This window comes from Aquila chrysaetos, assembly GCF_900496995.4.
Source record: "Aquila chrysaetos chrysaetos chromosome W unlocalized genomic scaffold, bAquChr1.4 W_unloc_2, whole genome shotgun sequence".
NCBI classification, from domain to species: Eukaryota; Metazoa; Chordata; class Aves; order Accipitriformes; family Accipitridae; genus Aquila; species Aquila chrysaetos.
The window spans coordinates 4,018,762-4,039,549 of NW_024470322.1; the positions used below are offsets into that span (position 1 = coordinate 4,018,762).

Consider the following 20,788-nt stretch of genomic DNA (forward strand, 5'->3'; position numbering starts at 1 on the left):
TATACTAGATGTGACGTCACATGGTATGGAATACCCCGTTGGCCACTTTGGGTCAGCTGCCCTGGCTGTGTCCCCTCCCAACTTCTTGTGCCCCTCCAGCTTTCTCGCTGGCTGGGCATGAGAAGCTGGAAAATCCTTGACTTTAGCCTAAACATTACTTAGCAACAACTGAAAACATCAGTGTTTTCAACATTCTTCTCATCCTAAATCCAAAACACAGCACTATAGCAGCTACTAGGAAGAAAATTAACTCTATCCCAGCCAAAACTGGGACGTGATTTAAAAAAAAACAATAAAAATGATAAGATTTAATTAAATCAAGAAGTATACTTAAGGAGAAAACAGTAGTGTTTAAAACTATCATCTGACACTTCTTTATACAAAGACAATTTACTGCTTGTTGGATCATGGCTATAAATTTCTTTTTTAACCCTGGATGCTAAATTTATTGCTTTTACCTTCAGCCATGTAAGTGCTTATTGTGATTTGAGTAACATTTCAGGAATTAATTTTTCCCCTGCTCCAGAATATAGTCTGAAGCAGTCTACTATGGTTATAGGTTTGCCTTTATCTTAAAAATATCAAGCATTACTGCCTAAGGAAAAAAAAAACCAAACCAGAAAAACCTTCACTCTCACTTCACATTTTCCCTAGCTAAACATTGAGAAGATTATACTAACAGGAACACCACATTTATAAAACAGGCAAGAGACTTTTAGAGAGAATTAATGCTTCCAGCAAGCCAAGAGCAATTTAAAGGCAGACCAAACAAAACAGCAGTAGAAAGAGAAATGTTAACTTTTCTCAGCTGCCTTGATGGATTTTAACTTTGAAGCCTCATTATAACCATTTAAATGCCAATGTTTTAATTATTTCTTTAATCTATTCAGCAAAACCTTCAGCCAATGCACTAATTAAGTGTCACTGTTCAGGTGTTCCAATCATGTAAAGATACTCTGTCCAGACAAAGCAGTAATTTGTAAAAAGGATTTAGTTTATTGTACTACATATCAGGTTTAAGGACAGCCTTGAATCATAACTGCCCAATTATCAGTTTATCATTCAATTCAATTAAACCAATGTAGTTAAAGAAATGTATGCACACACTTGTACCAGTTGAAGTTGTTCTATTTCATTTTAACTTGTAAATAATCACATTAAACTGAGATATATACATATTTTGTAAGGGTATTGTGGGTTAACCCCAGTAGGCAACTAAGCACCACACAGCTGCTTGCTCAACCTCGCCCCACCCATAGTGGGATGGTAGAGAGAATTGGAAGGGTAAAAGTGAGAAAACTCATGGGTTGAGATAAAGACAGTTTAATAGGTAAAGCAAAAGCTGCACATGCAAGAAAAGCAAAATAAGGAATTCATTCACTATGCCCCATTGGCAGGCAGATGTTTAGCCATTTCCAGGAAAGCAGGGCTTCATCATGCATAACAGTTACAAATGCTATCACTCTTAACGTTCCCCCCTCCCCCCTTCTTCCCTCAGCTTTTTATTGCTGAACATGATGTCATATGGTATGGAATATCCGTTTGGTCAGTTAGGGTCAGCTGTCCCGGCTGTGTCTCCTCCCAACTTCTTGTGCACCCCCAGCCTACTTGCTGGTGGGGCGGTGTGAGAAGCAGAAAAGGCCTTGATGCTGCGTAAGCACTGTTCAGCAATAACTAAAACATGTGTGTTATCAACACTGTTTTGATCACAAATCCAAAACAGAGCCCCATGCAAGCTACCATGAAGAAATTTAACTCTGTCCCAGCCATAACCACTATACTGGAAATGTGAATTGAGCCAGTTTGCAGAAGTGAAAGCCATTTAGTTGGCCCTAGAGATTGCCAGTGGCCAGTGCTCTATACTGACTCCTGGATGGTGGCAAATGCCCTGTGGGGGTGGCTATAGCAATGGAAATGGACCAACTGGCAGCACCGAGGTAAACCCATCTGGGCAAGATATCACTGCCCAGATAGAAAACATTGCTTTAAAGGTCCATTATATAGATGCTCACGTGCTCAAAAGCCATGCCACTGAAGAACACTGAAAGAACAAGCAGGTAGACCAGGCTGCCAGAACTGAAGTGGCTCAGGTGAGGGAAACTGAAGAAGCTAAGAAGATTATTAAGTAGAATATAACAAAATATAAATGTCTCCCAAATTTTGTAATTAGGAGTTTAACTTCATGTCCTGCTGAAACAGAACTTTATTCTGCTTGAATCTTAAGCTTGTCTAGTATTGGCAGTGAATGCAGGTGAGGTTGGCAAATGTAAATAAAGCACCTTCATTTCTTTTAGCACAAACCAAAGGGTGCATGCAGGTACTTCCTGGGGGAACTGCGCTTTGAGACATGTTTAGAAGTCTTAGGGACTGGGGAGTATCTCCTGGGTTACAAAGGGTGGCTAGTATTTTTAAGTGCTGTGTTCAGGAAGCAATTCCTTTTTAGTGGACACAGGCTAGCACCTCTGCTACACACAGAAAGCAGACACACCTCACAGCACTAAGTAAACCATGAAACTTTAAACAAGCAAAGGATTAATCCTCACTGGAAAAGAGGTAGGTTTAACCATATTAATTTGGATGTGGAAACTACTGGTGTTAAAGTCCTGGCAAAAAAAAAAAGATACTTCTTAGCAAACTACCCAGTAGTAACAGATTATAGTGAAGATGACGTATAATGCCTTCCTGGCAAAGGGGTGTTTGTAGTGGGTGCAAGTACATGCATTATTGCTTCATTAATCTAAAGTAGCATCATGCATTCCAGAGTCTTCCAGAAACCTTAGAGCAGTTCTCCATAGACATCTGATATGCTGGGTTGGATGTAACTGTAGAGGTACTGTGCATCTGCAAAAGGAAGCATATGCCACAACAGGTGATGTTATAATCTTGATAGTACTGCTGGTAAGTTTCCCTAGCACACGCTCCAATTATTAATTTATGCTAATACTGTCATATTTTCACAGCTATGGTTACTTTTGATAGCTAAAATATGCTATTACAAATATATGTAATTTATGTACAGTCACACCTTCTTAATCTATAGACGATGTTGCAGAATATATCCTTCTTAATGAAGCAATTATAGAATCATAGAATCATTTAGGTTGGAAAAGACCCTTAAGATCACCAAGTCTAACCATTAACCTAACACTACCAAGTCCACCACTAAACCATGTCCCTAAGCACCACATCTACACATCTTTTAAATACCTCCAGGAATGGTGACTCAACCACTTCCCTGGGCAGCCTGTTCCAATGCTTGATAACCCTTTTGGTGAAGACATTTTTCCTAACATCCAATCTAAACCTCCCCTGGCGCAACTTGAGGCCGTTTCCTCTCGTCCTATCACTTGTTACTTGGGAAGAGACCAACACCCACGTCACTACAACCTCCTTTCAGGTAGTTGTAGAAAGCGATAAGGTCTCCCCTCAGCCTCCTTTTCTCCAGACTAAACAACCCCAGTTCCCTCAGCTGCTCCTCATAAGAATTGTTCTCTAGACCCTTCACCAGCTTCATTGCTCTTCTTTGGACGTGCTCCAGCACCTCAGCATCTTTCTTGTAGTGAGGGGCCCAAAACCGAACACAGTATTCAAGGTGCGACCTCACCAGTGCCAAGTACAGGGGGACAATTCCCTAGTCCTGATGGCCACACTATTTCTGATACAGGCGAGGATGCTATTGGCCTTCTTGGCCACCTGGGCACACTGCTGACTCATATTCAGCTGGCTGTTGACCAACACCCCCAGGTCCTTTTCTGCCAGGCAGCTTTCCAGCCACTCTTCCCCAAGCCTGTAGCATTGCATGGGGTTGTTGTGACCCAAGTGCAGGACCCAGCACTTTGCCTTGTTGAATCTCATACAATTGATCCAGCCTGTCCAGATCCCTCTGAAGAGCCTTCCTACCCTCGAGCAGATCAACCCTCCCTCCCAACTTGGTGTCATTCGCAAACTTGCTGAGGGTGCACTCGATCCCCTCGTCCAGATCATTGATAAAGATATTAAACAGAACTGGCCCCAATACTGAGCCCTGGGGAACACCACTTGTGACCAGCCACCAACTGGATTTAACTCCATTTACCACAACTCTTTGGGCCTGGCCATCCAGCCAGCTTTTTACCCAGCAAAGAGTATGCCTGTCCAAGCCATGAGCAGCCAGTTTCTCCAGGAGAATGCTGTGGGAAATGGTGTCAAAGGCCTTACTAAAGTCCAGGTAAACAACATTCACAGCCTTTCCCTCATCCACTAAGCGGGTCATCTTGTCATAGAAGGAGATCAGGTTAGTAAAGCAGGACCTGCCTTTCATAAACCTATGCTAACTGGGCCTGATCACCTGGTTGTCCTGTACATGCTGTGTGATGGCACTCAAGATGAGCTGCTCCATAACCTTCCCCGGCACCGAGGTCAGGCTGACAGGCCTGTAGTTCCCCGGATCCTCCTTCTGGCCCTTCTTGTAGATGGGCGTCACATTTGCTAACCTCCAGTCAACTGGGACCTCCCTGGTTAGCCAGGACTGCTGATAAATGATTGAAAGTGGCTTGGTGAGCACTTCCACCAGCTCCCTCAGTACCCTTGAGTGGATCCCATCCAGCCCCATAGGCTTGTGTGTGTCTAAGTGGTGTAGCAGATCGCTAACCATTTCCCCTTGGATTATGGGGGCTTCATTCTGCTCCCCATCCCTGTCTTCCAGCTCAGGGGGCTGGGTACCCTGAGAACAACTGGTCTTACTATTAAAGACTGAGGCAAAGAAGGCATTAAGTACCTCAGCCTTTGCCTCATCCTTTGTCACTATGTGTCCCCCCGCATCCAGTATAGGATGGAGATTCTCCTTAGCACTCCTTGTGTTGCTAATGTATTTATAGAAACATTTATTGTCTTTTACAGCAGTAGCCAAATTAAGTTCTAGTTGGGCTTTGGCCCTTCTAATTTTCTCCCTGCATAACCTCATGACATCCTTGTAGTCCTCCTGAGTTGCCTGCTCCTTCTTCTAAAGGTCATAAACTCCTTTTTTTTCCCTGAGTTCCAGCCAAAGCTCTCCGTTCAGCCAGGCTGGTCTTCTTCCCCACTGGCTTGTCTTTCGGCACACAAGGACAGCCTGCTCCTGTGCTTTTAAGATTTCCTTCTTGAAGAATGTCCAGCCTTCCTGGACTCCTTTGCCCTAAATACTCACCAGAGGAATGCCAGGAAAGTGTGAACATATTCAAAATGTTTGCAGATTTGGGGCCTTATCCAACAGCTAAGCACCATACAGCCACTCGCTCAACCCACCCCCCACCCAAGCAGGACAGGTAAGAGAACAGGAAGAGTAAAATAAGAAAACTCTGGGTCAAGATAAAGGTAGTTTAATAAGTAAAGGAAAGAAGAAAATGAGTGAAAACAAAACCACAAAACAAGTGATGCAAAGACAGTCACTCACCACCTCCCACAAATAGATTGATGCCCAGCCAGTCTCTGAGCAATGGCTACCTCCCCTAAAATCCCCTCCTCTCAGTTTTTATTGCTGAGCATGACATCATATGGCATGGAATATTCCTTTGGACAATTCAGGTCAGCTGTCCAGGTTGTGTCCGCTCCTAGCCTTCATGCCCACCCCCAGCCTACTTGCTGCAGGGGCAGAGTGGGAAAAAGAGAAAGCCTTGATGCTGTGCAAGCACTGTTCAGCAATAGCTAAAACACTGGTGTGTTATCAACACTGTTTTAGCCACAAATCCAAAACACAGTGCCGTGAGGGCTGCTACAAAGAAAATTAACTCCATCTCAGCCACACCTAGTACACCTTGGTAAAGTGTTTCCATGTTAATTACCTTAATTTAAATTAAAAATTTCAATTTCAATTTAATTTAAAGCAGTTATTTTCATTCTGACATTCTTGAATTTAAAGTCCATTGATCTTGTGGCATCTTTGTCTATCACAATGAAGTATTCTCCCTTAAGCTGACTTAGGCAAACTTAAGTGCTTCAGGAAGGAACATAGTCTAACAGGTTTTTTGTAGGCTTTGAAGCTGTTTTCTTGTCTGAACACCTTCTTATGCTTTTTTTTAATTCTAAGGGGGAAAAAACATTTATTTTGAGATTTTGAGGTATTTTTCTATGATGCTTGAGAGATGGACTAGTGGAAGTACCTCACCTAGCCTCTGCTGCTTCAGTCTGGTTCTAAAATGGAGATGGAGTTGCTGTGTGTAACAGCTGATCCCAACACTTGGTGGGCTGAAGGAGCAGCTGCAGGATACCCCTGCAGCCCTGCTGAGGGGGTGGCAGGTGCCTTGGCTGCCCAGCTTTGCTCACCCTGGTGGGGGCAGCCATGAGATAAACCCTAGGCCAACATCTCTAGCTGACTAACTGTGGCTCAGATGCTGACTCCTGGCCAACAGAACTCTTCAAGTATGAACTGATTTGACAGTTACTGTAGCCACCTTGCTCTGGTACACCCACGCAATGACTCTTCTTTCAAGCCTTTCCTTCCTTCATGAGCAAACTGTGTTTTCTTGTTAATCTCAACCTCTTTTACTCTTGCAAGGTGCTGAAGAAAATTCCAAGTCTGGTACCACATCCTGGTCAGTAATGACCCCACAATCCCCCCTAGCACGATGGAGTGTAACTGCATATGCGGGAATCCAAAGAGGAGAAAACAGGTAAATCACTTCCTCTTTCCAACACATTTGGCTGTTTAATTGTGTTGCTCAGAGCACAGTCTTTCACTCAGCAGCCACTACTTTTGCCACTCTGGGAACATGTAGACTTCAGCAGTAGGACAATTTACATGATTTTTTTTTTTTCTGAACAGAAGCCACCTTAAACAAACAGCTTTCTCATTAATCACTTCGAAACAACTCGAGTTAGATATTAAGAGAGTGAAAGGAGTGCTCTGCCTCCAGCTGGGGGATGCTGATACCGAAAAGCCAGTTGAAGAAAGTCTCTAAGACTCGTTTTGGAGTTTTAGAAAGCAGGCATTCTTTATTGCAGCGCTGGATGCATGGGGGATAGTTCCACCTAGCATGCATGCCACAGCTTCAGCACAAACAGGTTATATGGAGTAACAATTACATATTAATCAGATTAGTATACATATACATAAAAATGATTGTAACTGATTATCATAGTACTGCCTACATCCGATCATGCGCAATGAAGAATTCATTTGAGTCGAAGGGCTGCTTTTACGACCACCGACCCATTTGAAGTTCTTGTTGGCTGTCCTTGAAGTCTTTGTTCTTGTCCTTGTTCTTTGATCTTGAAGCTTAACGCAGTTTCAATCACATGTGGTCAGTTTCAACATTGTTCTCATCTAGCGTACAGGAACATCCAGTCATAAGAGCCAAGAACTGCCAAACTTGTGAGTAACTGCCTCTACTAGTTAATTGCTTGGCTATACTTTTGTCTATTGTTTCAATCATAGTGTTAGTATAAGATTTCTAATAATTATTTACCAAATCTCACTTTTACAGTCACCTAGCAGCAAACCAGTTTCCACGGCTGGTGCAAAATATTAAAACCATCAGAATATTTAGACATACCATACAGAATGTATGGACATATGCTATCAATTCCCCCCTTTCTGTTGGAGGCTACTAATTCTTTTAGTAGTCTCACTTGAACAAAGATTATGTCACAGCTCGTTTAAGACAGCTAAAAGCGACACAGATTATAACAATGATGATAACTACTTCTCTTGCTTTGTTGGTGGGACAAGGGAAAGCCTCGGGCACCCAGTAAAGGTATCAACTCGAACTAGGATATATCAATATCCTTCTTTTCGAGGCAATTCTGTAAAATCAATTTGCCAATACTCTCCTGGAGAATTTCCTTGCTTAGTAATTCCAAAAAAGATTTTATTATTGGTTTTGGGATTATCACATATACAAATTTCACATCTACTTGTAATTGTTCGAATAATTTTTATCATATCTCTACTCAAAATACACTTTTGTCATATCTCTATTCAAAATACACTTTTGTAAATGTTTAACAAGGTTTTCTGTTCCCCAATGTACTTTGTTATGTTCAGCTTGGGCAATTTCTCTCATTATTGTGGGTGGGACTATTATTTGACCTGTCAGTGTTACAGCCCATCCTGTTTCATTTTTGTTAGCCTGCAATTTAATAATTAATTCTTCATCTTTTTCATTATAATTTGGAGCTTCTTTAGGCAAGTTTACACTTTTCTCTGGAACTAGTGCTAGGATGCCTTTTTCTGCAGCCTCTTTAGCAGCTTTATCAACCAATCGGTTACCTGTTTCAGGAACAGTCCTAGCTGACTGATGTGCTTTACAGTGCATTATCGTGACTGCTGTTGGCTTTTGAATGGCTTCTAACAATTTCAGTATTTGTTCTGCATGCTGAATGGTGGTTCCTTGTGCAGATAACAGTCCTCTTTCTTTCCATATCGCTCCATGTGCATGTACTACTCCAAAAGCATACCTTGAGTCTGTCCAAATGTTGACTTGCTTTCCTTGACTTAGTTCCAGCGCTCGAATAAGAGCTAACAATTCAGCCTTTTGGGCAGATACATTTGAAGGAAAAGCTCATGATTCAATTACCTTCTCAGTAGTGGTTACCGCATATCCTGATAAATGTTTTCCTTCACGGATGAAACTGCTTCCGTTGGTATACGGTTCCCAATCTGTTTCTTCCAGTGGTGCATCTCGGAGATCCGGTCGGCTGGAGTAGACTTCTTCAATTGTCTGCAAGCAGTCATGTTCCAGTTCTCCTTCAACTTGATCAGTTGTTAAAAACACAGCAGGGTTAACGATAGTAGTAGTTTTTAAGTAAACGCCATCTTGCTCCAGCAACACCACTTGGTATTTCAGCATTCTACTAGGGGATAACCAATGCCCCCCTTTCTGTTCGAGCACAACGATTACCATGTGGGGAACGTACACTGTAATTCTCTGTCCTAGGGTGAACTTACGAGCTTCTTGGATCAATAGCACAGTTGCAGCGACGGCGCTCAGACAACCGGGCCATCCCAGACTCACATTGTCTAATTGCTTCGAGAAGTAGGCCACAGCTCACCGACTTGGTCCCAGATATTGGGCCAGGACACCCAGAGCTATACCTTTTCTTTCATGAGTAAAGAGTTCAAAGGTCTTTGTGAGATCTGGCAGGCCTAGGGCTGGCACCTCCATTAGAGCCTGGTTTAGTTCTTTGAAAGCAGCTTTCCCAGCATCAGTCCAATCTATAAATCCATTGTTTGAGGTTTTGAGCTGCTCGTATAAAGGTCGGACCAGCAAGCCATAATTTGCAATCCACAGGCGACACCACCCAACCATTCCCAGAAATGCTCGCAATTCTTTTAGAATCTTAGGTTCAGGGAGACGACAAATTGCCTCCTTTCTCTCAGTTCCTAATTGTCTCTGTCCTTTCAGGATTTCAAAACCCAAATAAGTTACTTCTCTCTGGGTTATTTGGGCTTTTTCTTTTGACACTCGATATCCACTGATTCCCAAAAAGTTCAAAGGCTAATAGTTAACTTTGTGGGTTGTTCTTCTGTCTCAGCTGCAATTAACAGATCATCCACATATTGCAACAAGATTCCTTGATTATTGTCTTTCTTCCAAATCTCTAATTCTTGTGCCAATTGATTTCCAAAAATGGTAGGACTATTCTTAAAGCCTTGAGGCAAGACTGTCCATGTATATTGTGTTTTTCTCCCAGTCTCAGGATTTTCCCATTCAAAAGCAAAAAGCTCTTGACTATTGGGATCCAAGGGAATACAGAAAAAGGCATCCTTTAAGTTTAACACTGTGAACCATTCTTGTTTCTCGGTTAGGGTTGTTAACAAAGTATAAGGATTTGCTACTACCGGATGAATATCTTGTACTATTTGATTTATCGCTCTGAGGTCTTGCACTAATCTGTAATCTTTTCCATGAGCCTTTTTAACAGGCAAGATTGGGGTGTTATATTTGGATTCACATTCTATTAACAATTTGTCCTTTAGAAATTTTTGTATTATCGGTACTAACCCTTTCCGACTTTCCAGTTTTAGGGGGTACTGTTTAATTCTTACTGGACTCGATCCTGGCTTTAAATCAATCCTCACAGGCTCTGCTCTTTTGGATTTACCAGGAACTTCCCCAGCCCAGACGATTAGAATTACAGCATTATTTACTTCAACTGGTATGATCTTCTGCCTTCGGTAATCGTCCTGTAACAACAAAGCCACTGCTTCGATATGTTTAGTTTCTGGAATTAAAATTTTAATCTCTCCATTTAAAAATTTAATTTCTGCCTCCAATTTCTCAAGTAGGTCTCTCCCTAACAGGGGTTTAGGAGAATTTGGCAAATACAGAAACTGATGAGTGACCCATTGCTTTCCTAATTTCATCGTCAAAGGCTTAAAGAAAGGTCTAGTCTCTCGTTCACCTGTCACACCAACACCACTAATTTCCTCAGAACTTAACTCCCCCTCTAAGGTATTTAAAACTGAAGAGGTGGCTCCAGTGTCAACTAAAATTCAATTTTCTGTTCTCCCAGGTTAGCTGTAACCAGAGCTTCTGCTGGGAGACTCCCCTCCGGTCCCCGTCAGATACTTTCACTCAACTTTCCCAAGAAAGGGGGAACTTGCTGAGGTTGCGCAGTCGGAATTGGGATCAGTTGTGACCCTGTAGGTCTCAAAGGGGCATTCCCATTTCCAGTGCCCTTCTTGTTTACAGTATGCACACTGATTCGGTCCCAGGGGCTGATTTAATCCCACTGGTGAGCCTAATCCAGTTCCTCTCCCTCGTCCCATTCCTCGACTGCATCCCCTTCCTTGGAGGGTAACTCCTCTGCCTCATCCCATGCCAGCTCCTACTTCTAAAGCAGCCACTAACCTTGCATTCATTTTACTCTGTAATTCATCTCTATTTCTATATATCACCCAAGCAACTTCTAATAATTTTCCCCAGTCTCGAGAATCTGCTCCTTGTAATTTTTGTAATTTCCTTCTGATATCATCAGAGGATTGTCCTATAAATAAAGGAGCCAATTGAGCTTTTCCTTCTTCAGACTCAGGATCCATATTAGTATATTTCCTAGCAGCATCTTTTAATCTGCTTAGAAATTCAGTGGGAGACTCTTTTCTATCTTGTTTAATTTCATATAATTTAGACATGTTAATTGCCTTAGGCATAGCGTTTCTAATTCCAAATAGAACCCATTTTTGATATTGATCTAGCAGTCTTCTCTGAGCCAAATTATTAGGATCCTATCTGGGATCAGTAGATGGAAAATTTTGTTCCACTGTTCCTTGTAATACTCCAGAAGCCACTTGTGCTTCTACCTGGGTTTTAGCAGCTCTCCGGGTCATATCTCTTTCTGCACTATCAAAAAGTACATCCATTATTTCTTGTATGTCTTTCCAATCAGGATCCTGAGTCTGAATCATTGTTTCAAAAGTGCGGGCTGTTTGATCGGGGTTTTCTCGATAGCTCCCAGCTGCTACTTTCCAGTTATTTAAATCCACAATAGAAAAGGGTACTTGAATAGTTGCCACACCCTCAGTCCCAAGGGCCTGACGAAGAGGAGCTTGAACAACTTTGCTCTGTTTAGCTCTCGTTCGCCCTGTGACAGGACTACTCATGGGCTCTCTTTCATCACTATTTCTGGGAACAGCACTAGGTGGGGCCCTTCGGGATCCAGTTATCATTTCAGTATCATCCTCTCGTTCTTGCTTGTATAACTTTAAACATCTTTGCGGGATACTACATGCAGAACAGCACCTTTTGAGCTTATTGTCACCTTTTTGTTTCCTTCTTTTTCTAAAGATCATCCTATTCACAGGCCACTTTTCCCCTTCATCAAGCTTATACAGAGGCCACCAATGATTACAATATTTAATCAAATCTTCTTTCCACATGTTACCACCGAGAACACCCCCCAGCTGTTTCCAGTGTTTCAAAATACACCCCAAAGGCGATTTTTTAGGGATTTCACTCGATTGCCCTGTTCCCATTATCAATACCTTCAATATACAAAAATCAAAAATCAGAAAGTCAAATATCAGAGCCTAAGTCAAAGTACCAAGCAGCGTTGATGAGAGATCTAAGGTCAAATCCAAAATCCATAGTCAAATCCCAAAGCCTTAATCAAAGTACTGAATAGAGCAATTCTCAGAAGCCAAACCAGATGGGTATCTCTGTCTTCAACCAGTGAGACAACTACCCTTTATCAGAGAAGTACTTCTACCAGAATACCAGATTGTTAGGGATCCTTTTATATTTTTTCCTTGCTGACTTCTCTCAGTCAGGCTTACAGGTAAGAGTACCAGACCAGAATATAAGACCAGAATACCAGAACCAGGTTAATCTAAAGAATGGCTTTGAATAAAATCTTACCAGTGGCCTTGGCTTGTGAGCCCGGGGAACGGGGATCAAGGGTCTCCCCAAGAAATCTCAGTGCCGGCTCGAGGTCCTGCGATCCCACGTCTGTCGAGTCTCAGAAGCCTTGTCCCATCTGGGGTGCCAAAATGATACCGAAAAGCCAGTTGAAGAAAGTCTCTAAGACTCGTTTTGGAGTTTTAGAAAGCAGGCATTCTTTATTGCAGCGCTGGATGCATGGGGGATAGTTCCACCTAGCATGCATGCCACAGCTTCAGCACAAACAGGTTATATGGAGTAACAATTACATATTAATCAGATTAGTGTACATATACATAAAAATGATTGTAACTGATTATCATAGTACTGCCTACATCCGATCATGCGCAATGAAGAATTCATTTGAGTCGAAGGGCTGCTTTTACGACCACCGACCCATTTGAAGTTCTTGTTGGCTGTCCTTGAAGTCTTTGTTCTTGTCCTTGTTCTTTGATCTTGAAGCTTAACGCAGTTTCAATCACATGTGGTCAGTTTCAACATTGTTCTCATCTAGCGTACAGGAACATCTAGTCATAAGTGCCAAGAACTGCCAAACTTGTGAGTAACTGCCTCTACTAGTTAATTGCTTGGCTATACTTTTGTCTATTGTTTCAATCATAGTGTTAGTATAAGATTTCTAATAATTATTTACCAAATCTCACTTTTACAGTCACCTAGCAGCAAACCAGTTTCCACGGCTGGTGCAAAATATTAAAACCATCAGAATATTTAGACATACCATACAGAATGTATGGACATATGCTATCAATGCCTTCCTCATGGAGGCAAGTGTCCTCTGTGTAGCTGCATGCCAAGCCTTCCTAAATATGCCCTAATGCCACTTGTAACCACATAGGAAGACTAAGAAATGCATATGTGTTTGTTAGGGGGCTCTGATTTTAGACAGGAAAAAATATGAAACAAAAAAAACCCACACCACACTAAACAGTAACATGTGGCCTAGGCAAAGTTCCCTGCCACGCTGCGCAGGTCATGGGCGCCCCTCAGGCCGGGCCGCACCCTGCCCCCTCATACAGGAGCTGCAGCGGGCACCAGGAACGGCACCGGCCCCAGTGCCCGTTCGTTGCTGCTGCAGGCGGGCGCCTGCTGCCCCCGGCCCCGGCAGTATCCGGCGCGGCAAAGAGGCCGCTTTAGCTCCGCCACCCCCTCCAAGCGGCCCTTCCTGCCGCCATGGCCTGGCGGCGCTGTCCCCTCCCGGCTGTTGCTCCTCCTCCTCCCCGCTCTGTCCCAGGGCGCAGGACTGACATCACGCCTAGGGTTTCCATCCGACTAAGGGAGGGGGAGGAGGTTGAGCGGAGTGGCAGCGTGATGGCGGTGGTCGGCAGGACTTAAGAAACGGCGGCGGAGCAACACAGCATCTACTCTCCAAGCTTCTCCCTGCCTGGTTTGGGGCCCTATTGTTCAAGCTGGTGGGGGCTGCAGGCGAGCCCGCCGCGTGGGGCTGTAAGGAGCCAGCGGCCCAGGCCCTGTGGCGGCCGCAGGAGCAGCCTCCGACCCTAGGTTGCAGCACAGACCTCTTCGTGGGGTGTAGCGCCGTCTCGGACCAGGGCAGCCCTAGGGAGGCCGGGCCGGGCGCACACACGCAGGTAGGCAGAGGCCCGCCATGGCTCCTTTCCCTTTCCCTGGTCCGGAGTTGTGCGGTGGCTGTCGCTTTCGAAGATGGATGGGGAGGCGACTGGCGTTGAGAAGAAGGGGTTGGATGGCTAGCCCGGGGCTGGGCTCCTGGGCCCGCTCGCTATTTTCCGAAGAGGGAGGGAGGGAGCTGTGAGAGCTGAGGCAGGCAGCCGGGGTTGAGCCTCTTTCGTTGGCTCCTGCGGGGGGAGCCTGTGACGAACCGGCTGGGAGGCAGGAGTGCGGCCTTCACTCTTCTCTAGCCATGGGGGGGCGCTGGGAGAAGCGAGCACGGAGGACAGCGGCCGCCTTAGCAATACTGCCAGGGAGCCTTGGCCAGGAGCGGCGCCTGTGCGGGTCGCGCCACCAGCAGAGGGTCGTCTCTGGGGGTGGGAGGTAGGGAGGCAGCCCTGGCCTGGGCTCTCCCTGGGAGCGCCTTGGGAGTGGTCGGTCACGGGAGGCCGCAAGAGCGCGGTGCGGGGTGGCCGGGGAGGATCGTCGCGGAGCAGGGAGCGGGCGACAAGGATAGAGTTTCGTGGCCACTAAAGATATTTCCTGGGGTCCAGGGAGTGCCGGTCCCGGAGGCGGCAGGATATTCACACCCTGGGCGCGGGAGGGCAGACAGCGCAGAGCTTGGCCTCGTTGGGCAGCAGCGGCTGATCCGCAAGGAACCACCAAGCTGCCCAGCTCGCCGTCGCGGGGGCCCCGGCCTAGCTTCGCGGCCTCTCTGGGGTTACAGGGCTCTTTCCTATCACTTTTCTTCCGTCGTTGCCTTTGTTTGCTGGCTGGAGTGGCCCTGGTGTCTGAGATGGTGCCTGAGCGCAGGGCTTTTTCTGCCCGGAACGAGGCGGCCCCCGCCTCCATAATGAGCTGTAGGTCGGGCTGTATTAGAGAAGAGCACCTCGAGGTAGGCAACCTGCAAGCGAGCCCCTAATCGCTTTCACACCACTAAATCTGCGAGAGGCGCTGCTCTTTAGCTGATTATCAGTGAATTCATACTTACACTCCATTTAAAGTGAACCTAAACTTTTTCTAGGTGCATCTAACACGGTAAAGATCTGGTTGAAGATGTTCATGTATATGAAATAACGATCACTCCATCTGTGGGTCCTTATTAGCTTGATGTAGTTGAACAATTTTTTAAAATGGGACAGTCTTTATTTTCTTGACTCTATCCCCAACTGGATGTAAACATGTCTGTGTCTGGAAATGCTTCTGATATGTTTGTTTTGTGCATGAAATAATTTTGCTAATCAGATCTTAGAGCATTAATATCCATAATCTTTATTTATGTGTTTGGGGAGGCTGTTTTCCTTTAAAAGTTAGATCTGGTTATTCTTAAGACAGTACTATGGCATACCAAAAGCTGTTTTTCAGTTAAAAAGATGTCAAATGTGTTAGATACTCCCTTTCAGTGTTGTTGTGACAAGACAGGTTATTTTCAGTATCTTTCAGTTGCAACCATCAAATATTTCAAATTATGTCAACATTTTCCTTTATTACTTTAGGTAATTTGGGAAAAATCTTCAATACCTGCAGAGAACAGTTGAGTAAACAAGTCACCTGGAAAACAGAGTATCAAGAAGTAGATTCTTGACATCTGCCTTCTAACCTGAGTGGACTTCTATTTATCTTTTAAACTTCTTAATATTTACAATGAATGGGCACAGTGATGAAGACATTGTAAGAAACAGTAGTGGAGAGTCAAGGTAAGCACTTTCAGTCCTTGGCTACGTATTCTCCTGTATTTTGTTTATTAGAACTTGTTTACGTTTTAACTTTGTGCCAAAGCTTCCTGGTGAGCAGGTAGAGCATTATTTAGGAGGACTGGCCATGCTTTTTTACAGATGCTTAATCTGCTTGTTAGAATCAGTTAGCTTCATTTAATAACTGTAACAATCGTGTATATACCTTACATAATACAGTTTTAATACTATTTAAGCTTTATCAGCATCCATTACTCTTTTTTCCTCAAAAGTTGTCTGAAGTGTCAAAAGCTGAAACAGATTAGATTGAAATGTTAAAGTAAAACTCGTGTCTATGAAGTGCAGGGCATGCATGCATAATATGTGCTGTATAAACCCCAAACTAGGCTATCTCTAAAGTTGGAACAGTGGATTGTTAATTCTAGTGAGGCTTCCTTTTTTTGTTGAGTTGTCAAAGCAGTATAACGGAAAGCATTAACTTCATGTTTGTTTTCCAAAGTGAGAGTACAGTTTTCCCAGCTGTTTTCTTAATTAAAAAAATAAAAATCCACCCCTCTAATGTTGATTGCTGGTGTGCTAGGATGTGTAGAGGGTTCATTTGGTTGGAAAAGCCTGGTTAGAACTTCCCTGCTGCAAGATGAGGATAACAGTGAACTTGTAGGGGTGGAATTAAATTCTTATTCTAGAACACTGCTAAGTTCAACAAGTATCTACTGCACTAGGAAGTTAATATTCTTAAAACTGGGAATATGATGAATGCTGCAAATTTAAGAAGGCAAGGCAAACTTACAAATAGAAGCAGTTGTGATCATGCTGTCAGTCTACCCATCTGTCTGTCTGTCTGCTCCTCTTTCTGATCACAGCCTGTTGAACCTGTTAGTTGATTCCATCAGTCAGAGGTCATAAAGAAAACTGAGTTCTGTGGGCTTTATGAAAACAGCCAGTTAGGTAGAGGGGATAGATCTAAATTATTGCCCCAAGTGAAGAAATCCAAGAACAACATAATGGCCAGCTGATCATTCAGCGCGTGCTGGCCATTAAGCTTGCATGTAGCATAGTGAGTAATGGGGTGGGAAGAAGGGGGAAGAGAGAAGTGTTTGGGTGATATTAGGTGCAAATCTCTAGGAAACCTATGAGCAGTAAAACTAAAGAAACTTTAACAACTTTTGTGTATTTTTTTTATGTCAAGCTTCCATGTTATACCTAGAAATATTCTAGAAAGTCAGTAAACTTTGAATCTTGTGAATAATTTGTAAACTTTTTTTTTTTTGTTAGATTTCTGCTTCCAGTAAAGATGGTACTTGTCTAGTTAGCAAACAAATTTTGGGTTTCTTCTAGTAAGTGGCAAAATTTTCCTGATTGCTTATGTTAAAAAAAATAAAAACCAAACAAAAAACCAACCAAACCCAAAACAAGCTTTGTCAGTTGAGTAGAGGAACATGAACAAAATAAAACAGTGTGAACAAAGCTAGTCTTCTGAACTTTTAGAGAGTTATACATAGGACCTCCAATAAACATTAACTTATCAGGGACAACTCTGATGACTTTGTATTTATGAAGTTTTTTACTACTTGAAACAAGCCACCTAGCTAAAGATAATGTAGGGATAATACTGCATATCAAACTATGACCACTTGTAAATACCAGTATATCAAAGTTATTCAAAAGCAATTCTCATAAGACTAAACTAAATATCAAAAAAGCATCCAGACAACTTTATTATAAGTAAATATCAGGAAGATGCAAATTACTTAAAACATGACAGTTGCCTGTGAAGTGAGACTTTGTTCTGCATCTTAAATGTACTGCTGAGCACATTTTAAAATGTTAAACTTTTTTTCCCCTAGGCTTGTATCAGTCATTAACCCTGTAGCCTAATTCACAGACAGATCTCAGAAAACCTATTTGTATGCTTGCCATTTGCTAACAGGAAACTCTGTTTTTGTAAATGAAGGGTGAAGGCTTCCAATATTAAAGAATTGAGCCCTTTTTCTGTCCAGCCTATTTTCATTATTAAAATAATTTATTGTGAAAGGTGTTTGATGCTTATGGGGTACCTTAGTATGACTTGCCCCTGTTGTTGTTGTGGTTTGTTTTTGTTTGTTGGTGTTGTGTTATCATCTCCCCCCCCCCCTTCTTCAAGTTTTCCAGAACTCTAACTTATTTTCACTAGGAGGAAAATTCCTTAAGCTAGCTATGACTGCAGACAGATATCTAACTGTAACCAGGGAAGTGAAGCTGCATTTAGTCTTCAAATAGTCTGGAAATATGAATTCTATAGAATGGAAATAAAATCAGTAACAAAATAGCTACTATTGATGGCAAATTATCATTACTAGGCTTTTAGTGATCCTGTTCCATTCAGAATGCTAGGAAGAGAAGCAAAACAAGTTGAGAAAGTAATTGAGAATTGCTGCTGGGAAGAAACTGCAGAGAAAGTCAGACTTTCAAAAGTAGGTATAAAAGGAGAGATGAAGGTAGATACAGTGACAAATCTAGGCAGCAGCATTGGTGATACAGTTGGTAATAATGACAATGAATCTTTGAAAAGTATGCCACTTTAAAAATGTGACACTTTACAAATGTAGCAAGGCCATTTTTCCCTCTTTGATGTCTGTGTAAGCTTCCATGGTTGTTGCTCTGCAGTGACAGTCCTGATCACAATTAAATATAGCCAGATCTAGAGGAGCCACCATCACTACTTTGAAAAGTAAAGAGAAGCAGTGGATCAGGGCTGGCTTTACAGAAATACACAGCCTCATGGATACTGTTTTATACTGTTTTAAAGAAACTCTTACTGTGAATTGCAGAAGTTGTGGAAAGCCTGTAGTATTCTCAGCAATAGGAGGGCTGGAGAAGGGGCTAACTGAAAACCTTAGGTTGTATACACTGGCTAGAACTGTGGTAAGGAATTGTAGCTGTCTTCTATTCCCTGTGACTAGATGTGAAGAAGCATTTCTGAAGCATGTGTGAAAGAAATGGCCAATTTGCCATGCACCTGTGTTCCTTTCCACTGTTGAATCTCTTCATCTGACTGGTAGATGACCAGAAATCTTTCCATTGCTGCAGGTGCTGAGCCTGAAGTTCTGTTTGGCCACAAGTAGAAGCAAATCTCTTGTATTTTCATGGTTTAATAACTTGTTGTTGCACTGTTTGGACTTTCCTTGGCCTTATTAGCAACCTCTGAAGCTATAAATCTGTGCTAGTGCCAAGCATGGTTGTATTTGGGTTTGCATGGCAAGGTTTTGGTAGCTGGGGGGCTACAGGGGTGGCTTCAGTGAGGAGCTGCTAGAAGCTTCCCCTATGTCCCATGGAGCCAATGCCAGACGGCTCCAAGACGGACCCGCTGCTGGCCAAGGCTGAGCCCATCAGCGACAGTGGTAGTGCCTCTGTGATAACATATTTAAGAAAGGGAAAAAAGTTGCTGCGGCACAGAAACTGCAGCTGGAGAGAGGAGTGAGAACATGAAGAGAAACAACCCTGCAGACACCAAGGTCAGTGAAGAAGGAGGGGGAGGAGGTACTCCAGGTGCCAGAGCAGAGATTCCCCTGCAGCCTGTGGTGAAGACCATGGTGAGGCAGGCTATCCCCCTGCAGCCCATGGAGGACCCCACGCCAGAACAGGTGGATGCCCAAAGGAGGCTGTGAACCCATGGGAAGCCCGTGCTGGAGCAGGCTCCTGGCAGGACCTGTGGCCCCATGGAGAGAGGTGCCCACGCTGGAGCAGGTTTTCTGGCAGGACTTGTGACCCTGCGGGGGACCCACGCTGGAGCAGCATCCTCCTGAAGGACTGCACCCCGTGGAAGGGACCCATGTTGGAGCAGTTTGTGAAGAACTGCAGCCCATTGGAAGGACCCACGTTGGAGAAGTTCATGGAGGACTGTCTCCCGTGGGAGGGACCCCATGCTGGAGCAGGGGAAGAGTGTGAGGAGTCCTGCCCCTGAAGAGGAAGGAGTGGCAGAGACAACATGTGATGAACTGACTACAACCCCCATTCCCCGTCCCCCTGCACTGCTGTGAGGGGAGGAGGTAGAGAAAATTGGGACTGAGGTTGTGCCAGGGAAGAAGGGAGAGGTGGGGGGAAGGTATTTTACGATTTGGTTTTATTTCTCATTACCCTACTCTGATTGGATTGGTAATAAATTAAATTCATTTTCCCCATGTCAAGTCTGTTTTGCCTGTGACAGTAATTGCTGACTGATCTCCCTGTCCTTATCTCGACCCACAAGCCTTTCGTTATATTTTCTCTCCCCCCCTCAGCTGGACAGGGGAGTGATAGTTTGGCTTTGGTGGGCACCTGGCGTCTAGCCAGGGTCAACCCACCACAATGGTGAAGGTTGTACACTGACAGAAATGTTATAATCTAATCTTGCTGCTTGATCTTAGAATTTCTGTGTAATAATTACAGTGGGGTCTACTCTCCAGGTTTTTTTATTTACTTTAAATCACTGCTCTGGAATGTTTTCAGTAGTTCTAGGTAAAATATCACAGATAAACATTATCTGGATAGCAAGTAAGTATAAGCACAAAAACTTTATAGCAGTGCTTTGAGAAACTGACTCTTAAATTTAAGAAAAGCATTTTTGTGTAGTGTTCTTGAAAGCATTCTGTTGCAAACTTGAATAGGAGTAAATACACATTAGCTAGCATTAAGAAAGCTTAATGAGCAAGGAAGGGCAGTTATAGCTGAACTGCAACACAAGCTCCAGGTAGAACAGGGAATGCAAAAGTGAAACATTGATGCCAATTGAATAGCAACCTGGTTTCCCATCTCTTTGCTCTTCCTATGTTTCTTGTAGAACAAGACATGAAACACTTGAGCAGACCTTAATTCTCTGTATGTAAAAAAGGGTGTGCTCAGTAAAGCTTATCTGGAAAGTAGCTGGCTGGGTTGCATTGTACTTCCTTTTTCCAGTAAGCAGAAAGTGGCTTCTTGTACCAAGGTCCCTTACCATTGTTTATGTTCTTGAAAGCTGATGTTAATACAAGACTGTAATTTCTGTGGATTTAATTTGCTTTCTTGATTTAATAGTCTGTGGACCACAAAAGATAGTTTAATAAAGCCAGCTCTTTGTCAGCAGGCTTGAATTTGCTGTATAAACTCATACCTTCTACAGAA

At 43.4% G+C, this 20,788-nt stretch overlaps 1 protein-coding gene across 6 annotated transcripts in view; it reads left to right on the forward strand.

Moving 5' to 3' along the window:
- The first annotated feature begins 13,059 nt into the window (after nt 1-13,059).
- The window catches only part of LOC121232942 (chromodomain-helicase-DNA-binding protein 1), an 84,160-nt gene continuing 76,431 nt past the window's right edge, over nt 13,060-20,788 (forward strand). For 2 of the 6 annotated variants that reach the window (XM_041121449.1, XM_041121452.1), the window contains exons 1-2: nt 13,060-13,939; nt 15,473-15,673. In XM_041121449.1, the coding sequence (XP_040977383.1) occupies nt 15,621-15,673 (53 nt within the window). In that variant the 5' untranslated portion in view covers nt 13,060-13,939; nt 15,473-15,620. Of the gene's footprint in view, nt 13,940-14,755; nt 14,872-15,472; nt 15,674-20,788 lie in introns of all 6 variants that reach the window. The other 4 variants (XM_041121446.1, XM_041121450.1, XM_041121447.1 and 1 more) reach the window with 3 other exon arrangements.